At 41.4% G+C, this 24,914-nt stretch overlaps 1 protein-coding gene across 5 annotated transcripts in view; it reads right to left on the reverse strand.

The window, feature by feature from the left end:
- IFT22 (intraflagellar transport 22) overlaps positions 1-24,914 on the reverse strand; it is a 372,117-nt gene that overhangs the window by 273,329 nt on the left and 73,874 nt on the right. Inside the window, exon 2 of one of the 5 annotated variants that reach the window (XM_069615014.1) lies at positions 23,914-24,105. The exons of 1 other annotated variant lie outside the window; for it this stretch is intronic. In XM_069615014.1, coding sequence (XP_069471115.1) covers positions 23,914-24,105 — 192 coding nt within the window. Of the gene's footprint in view, positions 1-481; positions 544-13,211; positions 13,332-22,601; positions 23,158-23,913; positions 24,106-24,914 lie in introns of those variants that run through there. 3 more of the 5 variants (XM_069615017.1, XM_069615015.1, XM_069615018.1) reach the window with 3 other exon arrangements.

Consider the following 24,914-nt stretch of genomic DNA (forward strand, 5'->3'; position numbering starts at 1 on the left):
GTATGTAATTACACTTTGAAACCTGCCTTTCAAACACACGATAAAAAGAAAGGGTATGGATCCTGCAGTTTGACGTAAATAGCATAAATGAAATCAATTAAAAAGATGTTTCATTAAAGACAACATCCCCTGTTGATGCCATTTTTATTTGAATTGAATATTCATATAATTTGTCTTTAAACCACTATCAGCTTCTCTCTAGAACCCAGAGAGAAAACCTTGTCTTGGTGTGTCTACATACAGATTGTATTGTACATCTGTGCAAATTCAACCTTTATACTATCTTATCTAATGCCCAGCAAATGCATTAAGTTCAAGACATGATCATTTCAAGTGAAAGATACAATAAAGAACTTAACCCAGACAGTTTGCAACTATGGCTACAAGCAGTAGCCAGATAGCTGAGGGAGAAGTGTGTAGAGCATCTAATCAATTCAAAGCAACCTCTGAATGTGTTTCTTATAGCCTCATCATTACTCACAGTAATTCTTATGTCCTCGAGCAATTCCACTCTGATCCCAGATTTGTAGGCATATTGATTAGCGGTGCTGTAATTTATAGATTTTAAAAGGTTTATCTATAGCAAGTATACAGAACAATATAAAAATATTCTTCCACACATTAGTCATGCATTTCAAGATTTAATATTGTACTTCTGGAAGCAAGTGTTGAACCATTCTCTTGTGAAGATTAATCAGACAGCAGTGATAGTTACAAAGAAAACATTTACCATATCAACTGTTGCATCATTCAACAGTCCAAGCAAAAGAAAACAAGTTGTTTGGCGGTACAATTCTCACTGTGCATGCTGGGGAGATTTTGCCACAGCCCTCTGGTAAAGGGCGTGAAGAGATCTATCCCAAGGAGGGGTTGGGTAGAGGGGGGGGGGGAGAGGATGTCCACAGGTAAGCCCCAAACCCTCTAAATTGGTAACGCACCGAGTATTTAAGACTTCACTCTTTTGGGAGTGGATTGCTGGTACCAAATTTCATTTCATTTTAGACACATACAACTGTAATTACATACATGTTATTTGAAAATAATGTGTTCACAAGAGTTAAGGTTAAACGAACACAAATGTAAAGTCTGCAAACATTTCAAATAATAGCGTTAAGGTAACAACATAAATTATCAATACATTCAGAATCACATTATATTAATATTAAATATCATGGTAACCTTAACTCATCCAGAAAACTAAAAGCATAAAATATTATATAATCAACACAAGTATAGGCATACAAGCACATTCACGTTTTTAATGTAAAAGTATTAAAATGTGAATCAAATGTACACTGTTAATACACCAACAAACCATAACATTTTTATAAAACAAAAATACGAAATAATTAAAAACATATATAAATATTATTCATATAAAACAGTTCTGAGACAAAATAAAATACTCAGCACATTTTAAATTAAAAGTAACAAAATAAAAAAAGCACTATACATTTCAATTTCATAATTTACATCATATAAAATAAACAAATTACATATTATAATAAACGCTATTACATTATAAACACTATTTTGCAAAATGATTTCAACATCAATATATACACAGCATATAAAATGTAGTTAACATTTCAAATAGAATAGTCACACTAAACAAACATACAAAACATCCAATTTCTATCACAAAATGTTTACTAAATAATGCAAAAGGTAAACATTAACAAAAGCAGCCTAAACTGAATACACATTACTAACATTAATCAATATACATGGTTTTACCATTTTTATCAAACACAAATAGTCGTAGCTTGGAAACATCAGAGGAAAGGACCTAGCAGTGATGCATGTTGCATCTACGACGATACCAGGAAATGATCACAGAGCATAGTGTCCGAATTGTAAAATAAAATAGATGGTGCGTCTGTAATTCAATGGCAGCATAGACTCAGCTAAAAATGGCACGTGGAAGGTGAAGCAACAGTTTGTAAACATTGCTGAAAACAGATGAACGGTAAGCAGGCGTATGGGTATTCAGAATTGCTCAACTATACTGACATTTGTGAACGTGCAATCATATTGAAGCGCACAGGAATTATTAATGCCGCAATTGAGGGATGAACGGAGTAACCATGTATGGGCCTATATCTCTGATTGCGTAGTGATTATGGCTTGCACTAAGGCTTACTTTGGACCGCGCCTGTCTTCTGACCCGCACAGACTACCTGGCATGTAATTTCCCAGCACGCATTCGCCAGGCACAGACCCAATTTGTTACCCAATGTCCCTCTCATTTACGTACCTGAATCCTTGTGCTGCCTGGGAGGTCCCTGCATCCTTCTCATATTACTAACATGAAACTGACACTGCCATTGAGTGATTTAATGAGTTATACAGCATGGTTCACCGAACCAGGTCTACTGCATGTTGGAACATAACGGCAGACTGATTTAGCTGCAAATGAACTACCAGACAGTCAGTTCCAATAGGTGCAATAGCTGCCCAGATTACATTGACAATTGTGTTAAAATGCATGCAATAGTACTTCTGCACTAGCAGCAATGTTTCTATGGGGAATCTGAGCTGGAACTGGGGAGGAACTTATGATATCTTATGTTTTACATTGCATTGGGATTGATGTATGCTGACAAATGGGATACATACCAGTAAAAATCTGTCTGGGGGCTTCAGGGATGTGTTTTTTTTTCCTTTTTGTTTTTTGCTCTTCTTTCAATTGAAATTGAATGTGGGCTATGAGAAAGTGTGTTATTGCAATTAATGGGGTATACTATGCCATATTTGCCTGAAGGCTCAGAGTATTTGGCATAGATGGCAGTGATAGGAGCAATAGCTGCATTTTCAAAGTGAGGATACGTGTAATATAATAACAGCAATGCAATCCTGACTGACAGCAATGTGACCTGTTGTGCCGATATAAATAAGATATTACAGGTAGAAAGTTGGATTTAATGCATGCCACTAAGAAATGAATCATAGTGGAATTATTAAGTGAGAGTGAGGGGTAATGTAGAGAATCATATGTAGATAATGGTGGGTGGAGTATGAAACTGCAGGGTTCCTAAGTGCTGCAAGGTTGGGAGGATCTTAGGGCAATAAGAAGTGATGGGTTGAAGGGATTACATTGACACATTAACATGTGCAAGACTATTGAGATTTAATGGCTGGTATTAATGTAAGGCAGGGTGGATTGAAAGGAGGGAGTAGTGCTTGACAAGAGCTGAAACTTTATTATTTAAGCTAATTCGCACAAATAATTGAGCTGTTACAAGATCTACGGGTTAATATCAGGCTGATGATGTATACAACATGGGGAACTAAGGAGGAATATCAAAAAGAGGGAGTGGGGGCGTAGGCACTATTTTAGCAATACTAATATTTTGAGACACAGGATTTGGAGTGGTTATAGTTCAGAACAGTGGTTATAACGTAAATACTGTGACTCAGAATCGCTCTGCGAGGGCGCAGGGAGTTATGGTCAAATTATCTCTGATGTGTTTTATGGGTATATGTGTAAATGTCTTCGTTTGGTGTTATCTTAAGAGCATTGTTTATGTGATATGTGAATGACTGTCAGGTCAAGAATCTATTATTAATTGGATGCAAATGACTTCATCCCCGAAATTAAGTCTTCCATGGCAGTTAATGGAAGATATTGGGAAAACCGGCTACTGAATTAATTGACGTTTTGTTCATGGAACATTAAAGGATTGAATAATGCCAGGAAAAGGAAGGAAGTTTTAATGAGACTAAAGAGGGAAAAGATGGATGTTGCCCTTCTACAAGAGACCCACTTGTTACTGGAATCCAAAAATTGACATTGTATACAGTTTGTTTGTTGTTATACTGTTGCGTTTCTAAATCAAGAGGAGTGGGAATAATATTTCGTAGAGGGTTAAACTTATGTGGAGAAGGTGGTTATGGATGAGGGAAGAGTGATTATGTTGGATGTAAAGTATACAGGCATTGTAATCACAATAGGATCCATCTATGGTCCATCTACTGCTGGAGTGTTTTTTTCACACAAAAATATCATTGTTGCGGAATATGAACGGGGAACACACTATTTTGGGGGAGATTTCAATTGTGTCCTTGATCCTAAGTTAGACCGATCTGCACAATGTCGATCTACGGCGGGGAGTGCCAGCAGATAGTTTGGTGATCTTTTGGAAAGTATGGAATTGGTGGATTTATGGAGATCCTTGCACCATGGAGAGAGTGAGTACTCTCTTCTCGCCGATTCACGATTCCTATTCCAGAATTGATTATTTTGTAACTTCTGAAAGACTTATCAAAAAGGCAACTAGTGTACAGATAATGGAGAGGGGTATCTCGGACAATTATTGGATAATGCTGAAATTAGAACTGGGGAAGGAGCGGTCAGCAATGTCAAGATGGCGTCTAAAAACATACATATTACAAGAGCAGGAGGTACTTACATCCTTAAAGTCATTTATTAAGACCTTTATTGAAATAAATATTGGATCTGCTTCGTAGCTAATGGTTTGGCATTGTTTCCAAGGCGGCAATTAGGGGCGAAATGATGAACATTACAGCCAGCACAAGAAAAAAAGGAATGGTGGAATTGAAGCGGCTGGAGTGTAGATTGGATAAGTGTCCAAAGAAATATCAATCGACATGAAGCAGTGAAGACAAAGCAGAGATGGATAGGGCGCGTGAATCTCTGAAAAGTGAGATGAATATACAGAGTGAGAAAGGCATTTTAATTTTTAAACAAATACTTGGACCCGGGAGACAAAGGTTGCAGATGACTCACCAACAAATTGAAGTGTTTAGTTGATAACTCCTATGTACAGAGGATAGTGACTGAAGAGGGAATATCTATGGTTAAAAAGGAGGAGATATGCGAATGTTTCAGAAAATGTTATTCATCTCTATACACAGAGGATCAGTTTCCAACACCTGATGGATTAGAGGAGTTCTTTGGAAGATCAACTTGCCAAAATTATCTGTGGACCAAGCAATCGCTATTGATCAACCTATTGGGGAGGAGGAGATACTGAGAGCAATTGACCAACTTAACATAGGTAAATCACCGGGCATGGATGGGCTACCGATCGAGTTCTACAGGCCACTAGGTCTTGAATTAACTCAGTTATTATGTAGCTTATATAATCATTTCATGACTGGAGGGATTATGTGCCCAACGATGAGTGAGTTATGTGGCACAGTAATCGGTAAACCAGATATAGATCACAAAAAATGTGAAAATTATAGTCCAATAACATTATTCAATGTGGACTTTAAAATATTTACTAGAATATTAACCAACTGTTTGGACGGGTGCATTGGTGGATGGATTGGGCAGTCCCAAGTTGGGTTTATGCATGGGAGGTATGGTTCTGATCACATCAGGACAATTATGGATATATTGGGGCTTCTTAAGGATGAGGTGAAAAACATGCTGCTAATCTTCATGGATGCAGAGAAGGCTTTTGATCGGGTTAATTGGGCTTTTTTGGATTACACGCTTAGGGAAAGGGGATTTGGAGATACCATTTTGAGAATTATTAAAAAACTTTCAATTCATCCATAAGTGCAGAAATATGGGTTCATGGAGTACTCTCTACCTCCTTTACTTTAACTAGAGGTGCCAGACAGGGCTGTCCACCATCGCCTTCTCTTTTCAACCTGGCATTCGAGCCTCGGATAGCCTATATTAGACAGGAGCAAGGCCTTCGGGGGCTTAGAGTTGGGGACAGTGAGGTCAAAGTATTATGTTATGCGGATGACATGACTATAATATTGCTTGATCCAAAAGGAGGGGGGTGGTAAGCTAATGTGCATGTTTGAGGAAGTGGGGTGCTTGTCTGGCCATAAAATCAATTAGGAAAAGACAGTGGTTTTTCCGTTGGATGTTTCACAACCAAGGGATGACTTAAATTTGTGGACCTGTCAATGGAATATAGGAAAAAATAAGTATTTAGGCATCCATCTGGTTCATGATTTAAAAATGATGGTGGACTTTAATGTAACAAAAATTATTGGGTAATCCAGAAGGATGTATTAAAATGGGGCTGGTTAGTATTTGGGCTCTGGGCGAGGATTAATGCTATTAAAATGGTACTTCTGCCCAAGGCTCTCTATATCATTCAGTCTATCCCACTAAGGTTCACAAAGAAGATCATTGGCCGCATTGATAACGTTTTTCAAAAGTTCCTTTGAGGTGAAGGCAAGAGGCCTAGAATTCCGAGGTACGTCCTGATGCGGGCTGTGCGGGAGGGGGGCTTTGGGCCCTAACCTGGAAAATTACTGTAGGGGGTTTATTCTGAAAACGTCAGAGCTATATATTTTGATGGGAGAGATAGTGACATACCTCTATGGAAAATTATAGAGGGACACAGTCTTACCATATACTCTACAAGATATGTATACGATGGGGAAGATGCCTAATCTAGCTGCCAGATTGCCTACTATAGGAACTACTGGAGAGGTCCAGAGAACTTTTATGACTGTTAGAGGAGAACATATTTGGATTGCAAATAAGACTTTGTGTTGGCGGAGCTAGGTTAAGAACAGCATTTTGAGGATACGTGATGTGTGGAAAGACAGTTAAATGGTCCCTTTTGAGCTATGCAGAGGAACTTTAGGGGTAAGAGAATGCAGGTGTTACATGGACTTGAAGTGTCTTCTAGTTGAAAGACAGGGGATGTTGTATAGCCCTATGAAAGAGAAACCTACAGTTTGTAGCTTTATTCAATCCTCTCTGTGTATGGTCTCGACATACCTGAAACTGATGCCAATGGATATTTCTAATACGAATGCATGGGAGAAACTGCGTCAGGCTTGGATGCAGGAGTTGGGCAAAGACATTCCCATAAAGGAGTGGGACAGCTTAATGAGAATTGGCCCAAAATCAAAGATGGACTTGGGCCTACGGTATGTGTGGCAAAGGATTTTATGTCGACTATACTGGACCCCAATGTGGATGGCTAGTTTAGGCTTGTTTGATGACGATATGCTTTGGGGCTGTGGAAGTAATGGGGGTACCTTATTACATATGCTATGGGCATGCCCAAGGGTGGTTGGTTTCTGGAATGATGTTCTGAGTAGATTGGATTTGATGCTGGGGGATGCACACTTTATTCAACTATTCTATTGTCAAATAAAGAGAGAGGTGTAGTAGCTCAAGAGTATGCCGAGTGGATCAACAGAGTGCTTGTAGTGGCGGCAAAGCAAACTCTAAAAGGTATGGAAGTGGAGGAAAAAAACAGAAGTGGAAGTGTGGCTGTTAGTCTTGCAAATATTGTCTGGTTATGAGAGAGTTGTGTTTAAAAAACAGAAGCGAGAGGAATATTATTCTGAGATTTGGGGATCATTAAATGAGCTGTATGACTAATGTTGGCATTATCAAGCAAATAGACGGATGTGAGATGATCGGAGAAGCTTTATTAGGAAATTCTGTTGCTTGTTTTTTGGTGTTTGTCAGTGATGTGTTGTCTGGTCTTGTTATATGTGTTGGATTGTTGCAGTATTTTAGAGGACTTGTACAGAAGATACAATTAAGCTCTACAACTATTGTTAAAATCATAATTAGATTGTTCAATATTGTACATATGGTTTATTCCAAAGGTTAACTTCTTATGTTATAAAGTGTTAAGTTTTTTTTTACAAATAGTCGTATATACAAATAAATATTTGCTTCACCTTCACTGTGGAAAATGTACAACCCAAGCTAAACATTGCAAAACAAAAACAGGGCAAGTTAAGGCAACCACGATATTTAATTTTAATATAATATTTTGTAAATGTATAGATAATATATTTGTATGTTGTTATGATGATTTCTAATGTGTGCACACTTTGTTTTTGTTGGTTTAATCTGACCTCTTTTGTAAAAAAAAAAGAAAGAAAAAAAAAAAGGGAATTCTTCCCACAATTTTTTTACAGTTCTGTAATTGTTTATAACATGGTTTACAGTACTATTACATTTTTATTTGATTTAATTGAAAACATTTTCATGTTTGTTGTAATTGTGTTTTGTTTTTATGTAGTTGTGTAAAATCTAAATATTTATAAAAATGCAAATTTAATTTTTACGACGGCCTCCACTTCACTCGTTAACAGCTGTGCATTACCTACAATTTTAAGAAACGTATTAAAAGAGTCAAATAAAAAAACAAATTAGAAAATTCCCATTACATTTCATTTATGTATAATAGGTTGTTGAAAAATACCAATGAAAGGTTCTCCAAATTATAGAATATGAATACTTTAATTTACTTGTGCAATTTCTTCTAAGAATTGCTATGAAAATCATCAGGATGTAAAAGTAGACAGAGGTTATTAATATAAAAATATTATATATTTGGAACTTTTTGGAAATGTACGCCAAGCATAATTTTGTATTACTTTTAGATATTTATTTTTATTTCTTGTACATGTTTCAAGATTAACAATATTATGTTAAATTGTTCTAGTAAGTTATTTTTGAAAATACATTCTTTAGTATTTAAATTACGCATGTACGTTGTAGGTTAAGTATGTGTTTATATGGTGCATTTTGTATATTTGCCTTTTGAAAATGGTTATAATTATTTTACTTAGTACGAACATTGCTTGTTTTTGTGGGATTTATTAAGTAACAATACATTTTAATTATAGTATGTATTATAGGCATTTGTGATTTTGGTGGTTTTTACATTTTGTAATTAGTAAAAACTATTTCCATTGTTATTATGTGCTGTACATCATAAAGTTTCAATTATACTATGAGCTGTATGCATTTTTAATATTGGATTTCTTAAAATTGTTATGAAGTTTATCCGTGTTTGTAGTTTTTTTTATTAAGGTTTAAAGTTATAAATAAATACACATACATTACTTATGTAATTTTAAATGTATAAATGAAAATAATGTTACTTATGTGTTATAAGTAATTATGTTAGAGAGGTACATATGTTGGATTTACAGTTTTCAAATATACACATTTCATTAGGCTGCATTGTTTTTACTAAAATGTAATGTGTTACGCATAGTAAATATGGCAAAAACATACTTAAGTGTATTTTATAGTAATGTTTTTGATATTTAATATATATTAATTTTAAAAATGAACATCCATGTATGTATTATTTATGATAAGTTATTATGCAAAAAACATTCATGTGTTTGATAGTTTGGAAAGATAAGATTTTTTTGGCCCTTATTATTATTATTTATTTATTTGAAAAATATATAATTTTATTTTGGAAATATACACATTTTATTTTATTTTGATAGACTACTTATTATTAAAGAGTAATGCCCAACATTTATGAATGCTATGTTAGGGATGTTACCATGATGGATGAAGTGCTAGAGTGGAGACAGTGAGGAACAGAGGCAGGTTATAGGTTAGGTGAGGGAAAAATCTTAGCTTGAAAGCAGATCAGAGGTAGGTTAAGAGGATAACTCAGAGGCAAGGAGGTAGGCTTTCAATGTGGCTTTAAACAAATCGGTGTATACTGTTTCTCAGATGTCAAGGGAAAGAGAATTCCATGCAAGTAGAGCAAGAAGAGAGAAAGAGCGGAAGTGAAAGGAAGCACAGTGCGGGTGAGATGCCACAAGGGTAGACAAGAAGGCTTGTAGAGTTGGATAAAGGAGGATAGATGGGGTGGTGCCTTACCAGGAGAAGACATTTAAATCTGACCCCGCTTTGCATTGTCAGCCATCCAGCTCTGTGGCAGTAAGAGGAAGTAGGTTTGAAGTGAGGGACTACAAAGAGATTCGAGGTAGCAAAGTTAATGATCTTGTTCAGAGGACAGAAAGCATAGCTGGGGAGACCAAAGAGGATGCTGGAACAGCAGCCCAGTTTAGAGAAGACAAGGGTGGTTAAAAGATGCTTGACAGTGTTGAAAGGAAAGAGGTGCCTGATTTTCCAAATTGAGGAAAGCCGCCATTGCAGTCTTGAAGATGAAGGCAGAGAAGGTGTGAGAAGAGCCATAGATGATGCTGAAGTTTCTAGCTGAAGAGGAGCAGGGGATAGTGTCAGGTGGGAACTAGATAGGCAGGGGAGGAGATGAGAGAGAGAGAGTATTTGACAGGGTAAATTAGCACCTCTGTTTTTGAAGAGTTTCAGATCAGAGTGTGTAAAAGTCATCCAATATTTGATGGCAGAGAGGCAATTTTGATTGAGAGATCAGAGGAAAGTTCAGGAAAAGAGAAGGTTTGTGTGTCATTCATGAAGTTGGTACAAGAACGCAAAGGAAGAAATAAGCGACCCAAGAGTAGAGGTGTAGAGTGTAAAGAGGAGAGGACCCAAGGCAGAGCCTAGTAAACACCAACAGTTAGAGGAGTGAGTTGAGAGGTGGTGTTGTTCCAGGAAACAGAACTGGTGTGGTGCTAGGTAATGTAAGCGATATTCAATCAACACTACAGCCAAGTCAATGCCTAGTCTGGGATGCTGAGGAAAACCCTTATTAATGTATTTTTATGTCTAGTTCAGTACTCTGGATGACCACCCTTGTATAACACCCCCCTCTTAGAATCCCCCTGACCCCACTGAGCCAAGAAGTAGGTTTGTTTTGCAAATTAAAAGGTTTATTTGAGAATTTAAACAATATATATATATATCACACTTTATAATAAATTAATATCTGATAGTACACTTAGACATATGATGTTGATCAACAATGGGTAATCTGGCACTAGCACACTTCTTTACAATCAATGAGGAGTTAGTATAGGATGGATAAAGTAGCAAAAATACTTTTATGGTTTCAAGGGAAAAGCAATGAGGAATAAAATGCAGTACAGAATTACTTGATATGATTTTAGCAAAAGATATGATAATCACTTTTTCTCTGGCAATTCACCCTCCTCCCCTATGCAATGTAAGAAATGGAAGGAGATGGAAAGAGGAGCACACAGTTCTCAGTAATGCAATCAAATACAATACGAAATTCAGCTCCCCCCCCCCAGCAAGGTTATAGGAAACAGGTAGGAGTTTGAAACACAGGCCCAAAATGCTTTTTAAATGTGATAGCAATGGATGGGAAAATGTGGCAACTGATTTTAATTCCCTCTAGAGATTCAGGGTGAGTGGGAGATGCGTGTTGGTATTAGTTCAGGCTCACTTTAGCAATGCTCTATGAGTTATTACCAAGTTGCAACGGATTTTAACAAAAGAAAGAATGGAGCTGCTATTTTGACAAGTGGAGAAATTGAGCCAAAATCGCAAATCGCGGTAAATTTCGCGAGTGTGTGAATCGCGATTGCGGTAAAAGTATAGGAGTAGGAAGTCGGTTCTAGGCTTGTTGGAAAGCTTAGATTCTAAGCTTTCAGATGATAGTTAAATTTCGTTCCTAGTCCAAACGGTTCCAGAGATACAGACGATTAAATAAAGGTAGTTTTTCGGATTTAAAGTAAACTCAAAATGACAGGTGACAGCTTGCAGCTGCAGAATTGACAGCTGACAGTTGTGCAGCTTTAAAAATGACAGATGACACGATTTCTAGGAGGCAGTTCTACTTAGGTTAAACTAGTTTGGATTAGATTATTTTAACTAAGAGATTGGTTCTGCACAGTTCTGCTAGGTACTCACAATATAAATTTGAACTAGGCCTCGTCACGGATCTGGTCAACACGTCCGGCTGCGGTTCTGTCTGCTCGGCGGGTCAATCAGGCACCGGTTCTGCTCACAGCGATCTGGGTCAGCTCTGCTCTGCTGGTCTAGCCTCTCCGGATTCTGGATGTAACACTGCTTTCTGGGTACTGCTACAGGTTCTTGCAAAAATTCTCGGCAAAACTTCAAACAGCTTGCCCGGCTGTTGAATAGTTTGGTTAGTTTTGAGGCCTGCTGAAGAGGATTCAGCTGGTGGATTCAGGCCTCTCTGCTACAAATTCTGGAGTTAATTTCTGCTACAGGTTCTGGAGATTGATGGATTTGAAGTCTGGGTCTCTGGATGTGAAGTCGTCGGTCAGCATGCTCCGCAGCAAATGGAATTGAATGTCTCTACCTGTCCCAGCAGTCTCTTCTTATGTGTTTTGGAAAGTGGGTGTGTGCGTTGGTCATAACTAAACCTGCCCCTCTCACTTATCATTGGCCAATTCCTCCTCTCTCCCTTGATTGGGGGAAGGAATTGTGAGTCAGAGTGATGCTGTAGGTTTTATGGTCAGAGGAACCTCCCCTTGTCAGATTGCACACAAATCTATTTCTGACCCAAATACATATTTATCTATGTACCATTTTTTTAATATTATAGGTCCAGTTAACATATTTTCTGTAGCACCAAACCATCCGATCCCTGTCTTTGTACGATGTCGTGTCCACTGATGACAGAATTCTCCCCTTTTCATCCAGATAACGACCTCTAAACCTTTCCAGATTTTACACAAATGTGTACCAGGGATATGGGTTACAGATGATAAAGTGTCAGATTTTTAACATGCATACATTTGGAGTGAGACCCTATTTTCCGCTAGCAACCCCCCAGAATACACCACAGGGTCCTAACACCTCTTAAAATGTTCACAGAAAAATCACAAAAATAATGATATTACTTATATAATTCTGACAAGTCCGCACTATGATTTAGCTATCTTTTTAAAATTATGCTCTGGTCAAAAAGGGGTGTGGCTTCCCACATCACAGGGTGGAATAACTGGTTTATCCACTTCCCCCAAGCCAGTTTGTATACAGAGGCACATCTGCCCCCCAGTTTCTCCCAAGAGGAAGCTATTTTACGACACCCCCAATATAACATTTGCCTGAGTCCAGGGCAGGCCTTTGTTCAACTCCCTGTAGTCCCCAGCTGCTCCACCCCTAATCTAATTAGAGAGGTGTTAACTCCTTTTGGCCAGGGGCAGAGTGGCTGAGCATCCAGTTTCAACTCCTGTCGGGGGTAGTTGTCAGGCAGAATTCATTTTCATTAAGCCAGGTTTCAGCTAAATGTCACTTTTTGTTCCCAGTTTTCTACATTCAAATCCAACTGACAATTTTTTCCTTCAAGTCATTTCAGAATATAGTTTTACATTGTATCCACCTCATAGCAAGTCTTTCCTTGGTCTGGTTTTGTTTCATTTGTTCAGTTTTACACAAAAGTCTGGTGGTTTTAAAACGCCGGCTTTCTGATAGTGGTGAGTACTGGTAATGCAACCATTTTTGGGATTAAGAAAATGAATTCCCCACAGTTCTGAGTTGCTTTTTTGGCAATCAGCATTGCCATTGCCAATGGTTTCAGGCTACTGTGTGTGTAGCCCAATGGTGGTTTTAGGCAGTGCCCTCCTGTGCTCACAACATAGGAAAAAATGGGTGGCAGCCTATTCTTCATGTTTTCCCTGTGCACTCTCTGGGGAGTTCTGGCCATCATGATGTTTTCCATGCCAGTACTGCACAGTTTTATTGTAGGGCTTGGATGCATGGGTAAAAACATCCCACAGTAAGCTTCAATCCAGACAAGAGCTCAATTGCGAACCCCAATAAAGGAGAGAGTATTAAGGAGATCAGAGTGATCGACAGGGTCAATGGCAGCAGACAGTTTAAGGAGAATTAGGATAGAGGATAGGTTTATGTGCTTAGCAGAAGCAATAAAGTTGGAGAAATTCATGAGAGCAGTTTCTGTGGAGTGACAGGAGCGGAAACCTGCTTGAAGGGGGTCTTTAAGGTTATGGATGTCTAAGAAATTCATAATACAATTGAACACCACTCTCGTCAGCATTTTAGATTAGTGCAAAGAAGAGATACAGGACAACATGCCAGGTTTCCTTTTTTAAGAGAGGGATGAAAAATGAGCATTTTGAATATAAGGGAAAGCAAGCAGTGTTGAACCACAGGTTGAAGAGTTCAGAGAGGCCAGAGGCCACTAAAGGGGCAATAGGCTTGACTAGCTAAGGGAGAAGAGGGCCTGATGGGGCATAATAGCTGTTAGCCTTCATTAGTAGAGATAGGACTTTTTCAGTATTAGGGGGACTATAGTGGGAGATGGAGATAGAGATAGAGGATGATGGTAGAGTAACTAGAGTGTAGAATGTAGAAGGAAAGAGTGTGAGGAAGTTCAAGAGAGAGTCTCTAATTTTGTAGATGTTTGCAGCAAAGTATTCCCTTTCTTTCGAAAAGCATATGCCTTGATAAGCAGTCTTTGCTGTACATTTCTCTGCAGAACACCTTGTAGATAAGCAGCATTCATGGCTGAGTCAAAGCAAGTTTTAAAAAGCAACCAAAAATGTTGCTTTTTGAAAGAAAGGGCCTCTTTCCCTATTAACAGAAGCCAGTAATTTTTCGAACAGAGGCACGAATTAGCCAGAACAATACAGGGCGAGTGCCCCATTTGAATAGTTCATGGCTCATTTTAATCGTATGCAAAATATTTGTGACAAGCCTGTATTGTTTCTCCTTGCCAGATACATTGAATACATATGACATACGAGTATGATTAAACGGTGTACTGCTGCTGTGAAAAAGAAAAATGAAAACATTTTGGGAATGAATCCCCTTTGAAGCGTTGACCTATATGTCAGAAGCGGCTGTAATTGCAAATGAGATGGAGGGCAAGCGCGAGAGCCAAAGAGCACAGTGTAGCTTGACGTACCTCGTACGAGGTCCTTTCCTCTAGGCACCTGAAGGAGGAAGCCTAGCAGAGTGCTGTGCAGAGCAGAGCTGGAAAACTGTAAGCCGGCCTCTGCAGCGGCATGGCTGTGGACAAAGCGCTGACTTCCTAACCTGCTGTGACCTGCAGCAACACACTGAACATGCCGGTTATTAGCCCACTATGAGCCGGTAACAAGACCTCCTCATACTCAGGTACCGTGTGAATGGTAGGAGCAGCAGTGTGAGCAGTGGAGAAGAAAAACATTTTTTAAAAAACAAAATAAAAATAAGAAAAGGAGGCGGAAGGGGGGGCGGGGAGCAGGAAAAGAAAATAATAATAATAAAATGAGTAGCTGAAAACAGCTGAGACCGGCTGAAGTTTGGCTGTCTGCTGTTTGTTTGTTGTCTGCAGGTAATCAGGTTGAGAGGGGAAGCGGTGCATGTGGTGCCGATATGGACTCAAACTCTATGCTGCGCACCCATGGGAAACTCAGATTACTAGGTGAGAATGGCCTGCCAAAGAAATACACCCCGGCTGACTCATGCAGTGGGCGCTGCATTGTAGCCTCAGACCGCCCCTCACCCCGCCACATCACGAGTTGCATGACTAACTTGGAACTGACCTCTCCAAACACGTCAAATAGTTTTTTTTCCACAGGGAGACGATGGAGGAGACTGCTCAATAAAACTTTGAGGGAATAACAATGTCTACAAGTAGCACAGCTTACACGACAGCCCACTATTATCTTGATATTCGAGCGGACTGTGAACTTGAGGGTCCTGAGAAGAGGGAAGTTCCTGTGGTGGAGGCATGGAAAGTAGGCTGCACTGATCCTCGTGTAGACAGCCTGTACCCGAGTTAGACACCCCTCAGGCCTCCAATGTAGCTGGGAAGGATCTGACCTTGTACACGAGGGAAAACGGCAAGGTGAGGTCCTAAAGTACAACAAGTTATAATCATAAACACCCAGTTTCTGGGAGTACTTATAAGTCCTCGAGGTGTGAAAAGTAGAAAACTAAGTAAAAATATTCTGCCGAAGAAATCATCAAACCTTTTTTCAAAACAAAGATTTTTCTACACAGGGCCTGTGTATTGAACCCCCAGGCACCCACGTGAAATTAACACTGCGAAAGAAGGTGGCCTAATACCATTAGGAAAGATTGCGAATGCAGTATTAATTAAATCAACAAGCAAATTGGACTCATCTGTCCCATTAAAGGTTCTTATAATGGCTGAGGAACAAGAGCAGGAACAAGATCAATGCTTGTCTGTAGTAGACACCCAACCTGGAAAAGAAAACCCCTAAACATAATCATCTGCTCATCTTCACCGAGAGAGGGAGGATCCCCTAGAAACAATGCCAGAATGGAAGGCCTTCACTCAGCTCAAGTTGGGAGCGGAGATTCTCAGTGAGCCGCCTCCTTGAAAAACGAAATTGCCTGGATATAGCTGAGATCATGGGGGCTGATAAAAGATCTGACGGTGTATTAGGCTTTAACAGCCCATCGTTAGATGGGCCATCTTAGTGGCAGAGACCTCTAAAACTTTGAGGAGAAGGGCTCACAGCCCATGCAAGGAGGACAGGGCAGCCCTTACTGCGATCCCACGCCATATATTAACCCAAAGGTTTTGCGATTCACAGAGTCAATTGCTGAAAGAAATGGAAGAGCGAGCGCAAAGCATGACCGATGTTATACAACCGAGTCCTAGCCCTCATAGATGACATATAAAAGGAATGTATAAAAACTGGAAGCAAAAGAACAAAGTGCAAGTCACCTCTATATCATCTGATTCGTCGGAAGGCTGTATGCTAGAAGATGCAAGAAGGAGGCCCAGACAGGGAAATTCAGTCAGGACAGCTGACCTGAGGCAGTCTGACAGCTCGAGAGAGTCAATCAATCCAAATATGCTGGCTCACAAATGACAGCTTAAAATGCCAGGCCACAATCTTGGCCATGCTGCATTCAAAAGTCATCTTCATTAAAGGATTCGATTCGGCGGTACCAGGGAACCAGGGCAAGAACTCGGAACAAAATATACATATATGTTTTGCAAAAATGCTCGAATCAATCATAAATTAACGCAATGACAGGAAACAGCTTAGGTTGCGCGTCAAATCAGATAACTTGGCCAGGTTAATTGTATATAATATGCAGAAAGAGCCTGTAATGTAAGCCAACATTAGGGAACATGATGAAGCTCTGCTTGGCTGTCCCGTAGAGGGGAGCATCTGTGAAATAGAAGCATCGATGGTAAATATAGATGCAACGTTAGAGCTTGTGGTCCAAACCCAGTTGGTCCAAGAAATGCCCTTCTGAAACATATCCACTGGGGAAGGTGAGCAGGAGTTGGAGATAGTTTGGACAATAACACGGCTCAGTCCAGCGAAGACTGCAGAGAATATGCCATCTTCTAAAAAAGAAAAGTGAAAGAAACAAGGTACACCCCCAAGAATTGACAAAAGAAATGCAAGTTTAGGAAAAAACTAAAATCAAATGATCCGCGGAAATTGCTAAGGACCTTAAATATACCAGCAAGCCCGCAAGATCAACGAAAGGAAAGCTAAACGAAACTATCGTGAAGAAATCAAGGCCAAACCTTGCAACTAGGCAGATTGACCTCAGGATTGAGGACCAAGATAAAAATAATGAGGTACAGATTGTTCCCATGAGCGAGTTAATGAACTTGTCCATATACTCATTGGATAACGACTCAGTTGTACAACAAATAACCACACAGCAGGGGTTGCTGGAGTCACGTGCTGAATCGTCTGAACCTGAGCATTCTGATGATATGGGGGTGAGGAGACTACAGAGGTTTTGTAAACCATCTCTGCACATCAAGGATTCCAAACATTGGAACAGAGGCGAATAATAGGGATTAAAAGGTTGGGTGGGGAGAATAGCTTAAAGATTGAGGGAGTGCACTTTATGAACCAATCAAGTACCCAGTGAAATTCGGCCCTTCACACACCGAGCCCCCTAAGCAGATGATTCCGACTCGCAAGAATACTGGATTTGGACGACCACTTGGTGTTAAATCATGGTAATGTGTAAAGACTTTCCCATCACCTTCCAAGACTAAGATCAATAAGATCGAAGGACATAGAAACCGTGGACTTCTTGAATGAATCTCGCCTGGACCTAGTACATCTCCATCTTGCTTCAAACTTGGCGAAATAAAAACTACTGTAAGAATCTGCCCTTCTGCTTCCATTGAGATTTGTCCTAATCGATGTACCACCAGACACGATTAGGGTCTCAGAGGAGTTGAGAGGGCCGAACAACATTCCGCAAGTTGACGTTCATCTTTAAGAAGACTAAAAAGCAAGGTGTTACAAGAAACGCAATAAGTGTGCCTTGTGGGACTTCATCTACAAACTGTGTTCCTCCATTGAACTCAAGACCATTGTTCAAAATCACTATTGGTGGGAATGAGAGTGAGATTAGAACAGTGGTTGGAGAATCAACTCGGGGGAACCAGGCAGCTCTGGAATAATCATTGCCATGGCTAGTGAAGGCCCTGGTGCTAAACAAAAGGAAAGATTAACTAAGTAAAGACAAAGACATCAAAACGATGTAGTCTGGGGGGCGTTGTTGAGCAGCCAAGAGAAATGGCTGCCTAGAAGACGTTGAAATCCGATGGCAGTTAAGAAATGGCTGTACAGATAAGCCTATGAATCACTGGGGCATACTTGTGCCGAAGCTCGAGCTACTAGCAGCTCTAGAAGCAGAGATATGGCTAGCTGCAGGGAACAACCATTATTTGTGCTGGGCGGCAATCAAACGCAGCCCGACTAATTCCTACATTGCCCATGCTGTCCCTGCGACCGGAGCAAACACTGCAGCAGCCCTGCAGCATTCCACTGTGGGTCGGCGGCCCACCTCCTAAAGTCCGCTGGGCTGTCTCTCTCTCGAGCTACCAAACCCAGATCGGGGGGTCTGCGGTCAACCAGCCTACCCACACCGCACATCCCGACATCGAGGCCCTGTGTGAGGGACAGACGGCCCCACGCCGACCTGCGCCACCTCCCCTTTGGGAGGAAGATATATCTTGCTCTGGCTGACCCGGGCTGTCAACATTGAACAAATAACAATATGATGGGGATGAGGCGGGCCCCCCAAACCAGCGAATAAAGGTGAAGAGCACCACCCTCCCTCCCAGATCGCACCGTGAGCCCTCTGGGCCCAATCATTGGACCAAGCGAACACCTGAGAGAGGGACAAACGTCCCAACGCCGGCTGCCGCAGCCTCCCTGGTTAGAAGATTCCACATCCTGCTGCGCTGGACCCGGGCTGCAGAATCTAAACTGATTAGCAACACATGGGGAGAGGCCGCTCCCCTGCGCTGGCGGATTAAGGAGAGGAGCACCACCCCCTTCCCTGTCATACAGTGTGGCGTCCGGGCCAAGTCAACTGACAGCAACAGACCCCAGGAGAGGCGGCCACTCCCCAGCTGGCAAAGATACTACATGGACGGTCCTTGGGCCTGTAGGGCCCGGCCTGGTCTCCCACAGGAATATAGTGGTGTATCACCACTCGGCACATATCACTAGGAGGGTCCCCCACAGGGGATGGGATAAATCGAGCGCTTAGGGTTAGGGTTGGTGGGGTTGCCCTGGACCGACTGTGCTTATATTGGTGTGGGCAGTACCACAGTACCACAGTACCCCACTCTTGACCCTGTACCTGGGGGATAAGATGGCAACCTTGAGGATCGGGGGTCCCAACTGCCCGTCAGCTGGAACATATATCATGCCGATTGCCACTATGCACCACTGACCCCTACCTAAGCAAACCTGTGCTGCGGGAAGGGAGGCCAGAACAAAGAACCGGGGTAGACCATGGAGCCATTGATTCTCCTGCCACAGTACCCCCTGAGATGCCCTGTTAAACACTGGCCTTGATTGAACAGCACCCACCTGGTGAGAGTGGAGATTGGGTCCCCCACTGTTGACGATCAGGCCTAATCCCCAATTGTACGGATTGCTGTACCCCCGGAGCGAGACCCTAGTTGCCCGCCGCGATTAAAGGATCGGGGGGGAGGAAAAAAGCCTGGCGCTATGGACACATTTGCGAGATCTACTCCCAGGGGCGAGCAGGGGCAATCCAGCCAGGCCCAGATGGACCCCGGCCCCTGGTCCATCACTCACACCTGATCTGACAAGCAAGATGGAGGCAATGGTGAAGGGATTTGCGCGGTGCAGGAGAAGCTAGGTGACATTACGGCGAAAGTGGTGTCAATGGATTCCAGCTGGCTCAGGAGGGGGCCCGGATCACTGAGGCGGAGAGCAGAATAGGGGCCACAGAGGACAACTTGCACACTCTTCAGGATACAGTAGCTGTTCTCACCAAAGAAATATGTCAAGAACAAAATGTGAGGACCTAGAATTCGCATTGTCGGGGTCCCCGAGCAAGCCCTAACCGGAAACATAGAATTGGCTGTGGAAAACCTGCTCGAAGACCTATTGGGACACCCAGACCGTTCCCCCTTATTTGCTATAGAGCCGGCCCATCAAGCCCTCTCCCCCAGGCCCAAACCAGGAGACTTTTGCAGACCATCGCAAAAGTACTGAGCAATCGAGATCAAGACCATGTTCTTAATCTGGCCTGAAAAAAGAAAGAACTGAGACTGCGCTCCCAAACCATTCGAATATTCCCTGACTTTTCTATCCCAGTGCAACAGGAACGCTGCAAGTTTATTGGGGTAAAGAATGCCAGAGAGCATAACATCCAACATGCTATGTTGTTTATGGCGCGTCTGAAGCTCCAGTTCAGGGGGAAAACTTTACTTTTTCACAGTCCCGATCGAAGTTCATAGAAGCACACATTCCTTTAAACAATCCCCTTGTAGAACCTGTGGAATAAGAATATAACTGTTTGCTTGTTTCTATAATCCAGCTTCATGATCAATGATCCCAGAGGTGACATGAGGCGATAGTAGTGTATGTATATTACTTACCATCTCGTCACTCTTTATATAATGGATGCGATATCCCAACTACATGGTAATATGCTGTGCAGCAACAGCACACCTCACTGCAGTTGCTTAGTGTGAATTGAGGGAAACACGGCCACTGTGCCACATTGGAACAGGAAGCCAGTTGGGGGTGGGATGGGGGGGTAGCTACACTGCTTTGTTGGGGGAGGCAGTGGGGGAGGGAGGGGACAGGCTCTGGATCCTAGGACGGGGCCCATCAGATGTATGTGCGCCCGTTGTGCAGTATAGGGGAACTGGGGGGAGAAAACTGTTTAAAGATTGGCGATTGAGTACTAGAGGTTTTGGTTCTGCATTAAATGGGGAGAAATACCAGTTGTAAGCGGTGTACGATATGGGATATTACAGGGGATATGGCAAAACAGCATAAAATACTATGTTGGAATATCCGTGGCATAGTGAACTTTACTGAAATGTGCAAAATAATAAAGATTGCCAACGCTAACAGCTCAAGGAAGTCTTCATTCTATTAAAGACAAGGAGGCGAGCATTATGCTTTAACTTTCTTTAATACTGCCACAACAGCTTTTCAACCTATCACTTTTAAACATCAACATTTGTGCTTTTTTTCTCCTCCAGACATAAAAATAGCCAATCAGAGGTTTAAAAGTTCAAAGCTAGAGTTTTACATCTTAGAAATCCATTCAAACTAAAACTCCCATGCACCTCCAGGAGTGCAGTAGTTCTGACCCTATCCCATGCTCCAATCCGGTGATAGGTCATTCTATAAGAACCCCTTTGTCCCAGGTCCTTTCCTCTTTCTTTCTTTGCCTTGGAGATCCTACATAGTGAACTCAACCCTGTTATCAACGGTCAACCACAAACTTCCAACTTATAACCGAACCAGTGTTCTTGGAACCAAACTGCCCTGTCTCCTGGGCGAAATAGAAGTGTCTGTAAGAGGATTCAATTCAACACTACAGCTAAGTCAATGCCTAGTCTGGGATACTATTGGAAACCCTTATTGATATATCTTTATGTCCAGTTCATGAGTTCTGGATGACTACCCCTATATAACACCCCTCTCTTAGAATCCCCCTGACCCCACTGAGCCAAGAAGTAGTTCTGTTTTGCAAGTTTAAAAGGTTTATTTGAGAAATAAAACAAAATATAGATACCACGCTTTTATAATAAATTAATAATCGATATCGCCCTTATAAATATAATGTTAATCAACAATGGGTAATCTGACACTAGCACACTTCTTTATAATCAATGAGGAGTGGGTATAGGATGGATAAAGTAGCAAAAATACTTTTATGATTTCAAGGGAAAAGCAATGAGGAATAAAATGCAGTACAGAAATACTTGATATGATTTTAGCAAAAGATAAGATAATCACTTTTTCTCTGGCAATTCACCCCCCCCCCTATATGCAATGCAAGGAGATGGAAGTAACACACACAGTTCTCAGGAATGCAATCAAATACAATACGAAATTCAATTCCCACCCCAGCAAGCTTAGAGAAAACCGGTATGAGTTTTAAAACACAGGCCCAAGTGCTTTGAATGTGGTGGCAATGAAGTGAGAAATATGCTGAAAATGCTTTTAATTCCCTTTAGGAGGTTCAGGGTGAGTGAGAGATACTTGGGATGAGCTCAGGCTCACTTTAGCAATGATTCAGGGATGGTTATTAAGAGGCAAACAAATTTTTAGCAGAGGAAAGCAAAAAGCTGCTATCTTTTTACAGGTAAAGAAATCAGGCCAAATCGCGGCAAAATTTTCGAGTGCATGAATCGTGATTACGGCAAAAGTATAGGTAGCAAGTCGGTTTTATGTTCGTTGGAAAGCTTAGATTCTAAGCTTTCAGCTGAAAGTTGAATTTCGTTCCTAGCCCAAACGGTTCCAGAGATACGGACGATTAAATAAAGGTAGTTTTTCGGATTTAAAGTAAACTCAAAATGACAGGTGACAACTTGCAGCTGCAGAATTGACAGGTGACAGTTGTGCAGCTTTAAAAATGACAGGTGACAGTTGTGCAGCTTTAAAAATGACAGATGACACGATTTCTAGGAGGCAGTTCTACTTAGGTTAAAATAGTTTGGATTAGATTTTTTTAACTAAGAGATTGGTTCTGCACAGTTCTGCTAGGTACTCACAATATAAATTTGAAATAGGCCTCGCCACGGATCTGGTCAGGTTTTGGACTGGACTCCGGTTCTGGTCTCGGCACTTCACAGTGATCTGGGTCAGCTCTCTGGTTCTGCTCACAGCGGTCTGGGTCAGCTCTGCTCTGCTGGTCTAGCCTCTCTGGATTCTGGATGTAACACTGCTTTCTGGGTACTGCTACAGGTTCTTGCAAAAGAATTCAGACAGCTCGCCCGGCTGTGGAATAATTTGCAAATGATTTTAAGGTTGCTGAGGCCTGCTGAGAAGAGTTCTCAGTTTGTGGGTTTAGGCCCTTGCTTTAATTTCTGAAGTAAAGTTCTGGTCTTTGGAGATTGATGGATTTGAAGTCTGGATCTCTGGATGTGAAGTCGTCGGTCAGCATGCTCCGCAGCAAATGGAATTGAAGGGTCAGATTTTTAACATGCAGACATTTGGAGTGAGACCCTATTTTCCGCTAGCAACCCCCCAGAATACACCACAGGGTCCTAACGTCTCTCAAAATGTTCACAGAAAAATCACAAAAATAATGATATTACTTATATAATTCTGACAAGTCTGCACTATGAGTTATCTATCTTTTTAAAATTATGCCCTGGTCAAAAAGGGGTGTGGCTTCCCACATCACAGGGTGGAATAACTGGTTTATCCACTTCCCCCAAGCTCAGCTGCTAGCAGAGGCACTGCCCCTCCCAGTTTCCCCTAAGAGGAAGCCACTTTTACGACGCCCCCAATATAACATTTGCCTGAGTCCAGGACAGGCGTTTGTTCAACTCCCTGTAGTCCCCAGCTGCCACTCCCCTTTCAATCAACAGGGCCATGTGACCTCAGGATGCAGCCAGGCCTGGCAGGGAACACAGCTGTTGATCCAGTTTCAACTCCTGTCGGGGGTAGTTGTCAGGCAGAATCCAGTTTCATTAAGCCAGGTTTCAGCTAAATGTCACTTTTTGTTCCCAGTTTTCTACATTCAAATCAAACTGACAATTTTTACCTATACATTAAATAATTACTTCCTTCAAGTCATTTCAGAATATAGTTTTACATTGTATCCACCTCTTAGCAAGTCTTTCCTTGGTCTGGTTTTGTTTCATTTGTTCAGTTTTACACAAAAGTCTGGTGGTTTTAAAACGCCGGCTTTCTGATAGTGGTGAGTACTGGTAATGCAACCATTTTTGGGATTAAGAAAATGAATTCCCCACAGTTCTGAGTTGCTTTTTTGGCAATCAGCATTGCCATTCCCAATGGTTTCAGGCTACTGTGTGTGTAGCCCACTGGTGGTTTTAGGCAGTGCCCTCCTGTACTCACAACATAGGCAAAAATGGGTGGCAGCCTATTCTTCATGTTTTCCCTGTGCACTCTCTGGGGAGTTCTGGCCATCATGATGTTTTCCATGCCAGTACTGCACAGTTTTATTGTAGGGCTTGGATGCATGGGTAAAAACATCCCACAAGCCATGACGATCCACTGTTTGAGATCAGGCTGCTTTCTGGTCATCTCCTAGGGGGAAAACGGAGAAATATTTTTAAGGGTGGGTGACAAGACAAAATTGAACATTTGATATAAACAACATAAAATCATCTTTCTTGTCTTTCCGGGTGGGATATAATGCTCGCCTCCTTGTCTTTAATAGAATGAAGACTTCCTGAGCTGTTAGCGTTGGCAATCTTTATTCTATGACAAGACAGGAGGCTCGCATTATGCTTATTCAAAGCTAGCCACCACCCTATTCGTCAAATCTGACACTGGCTTGAAATAAAAAGTCTTAAAAGTGGACTCGGAGGACCAATCAGCAGCTTTCATTATATCCTGAAGAGGCACTCCCGCTGCGAAGGCCCTAGAGACCATCGCGCCCCTAGCTGAATGCGCCCCAAACTGAGACAAGTCTATGCCTGCCCATCGCATCACTTTGCGCACCCATCTCGCAATTGTCGCTGTTGCTACTGCATGATAAGGCTTTCTACGCGCTATTAGCAACTGTGTTACACCTCGCAGTCTTAGCAGCCCTGTGGCGGTCTCATAGTCTTTGATACATTGTGCTACGCATAGTTTTTTATTCTCTGTAAAATAGGGGTATGAAATTACTCGAGAGTCTGTTTTCGTTCTTTTAGCTATGGAAAACGCTACTCCATCTGGATAGAATATTTTCCTGTGTATCTCTAGTGCTTTCACATCAGATACTCTTCGGCATGCTGTGAGACACAACAACATTGCCAGCTTGCCTGAGAGTTGCGATCGGGATAATTCTCCATTGTCTGGCCATGTAAGAAACAGCTGGAAGACTTCTCTGACATCCCATTATATCGTAT

The sequence above is a fragment of the Ambystoma mexicanum genome, chromosome 9 (genome assembly GCF_040938575.1).
Source record: "Ambystoma mexicanum isolate Mex_15411 chromosome 9, UKY_AmexF1_1, whole genome shotgun sequence".
NCBI lineage: Eukaryota > Metazoa > Chordata > Amphibia > Caudata > Ambystomatidae > Ambystoma > Ambystoma mexicanum.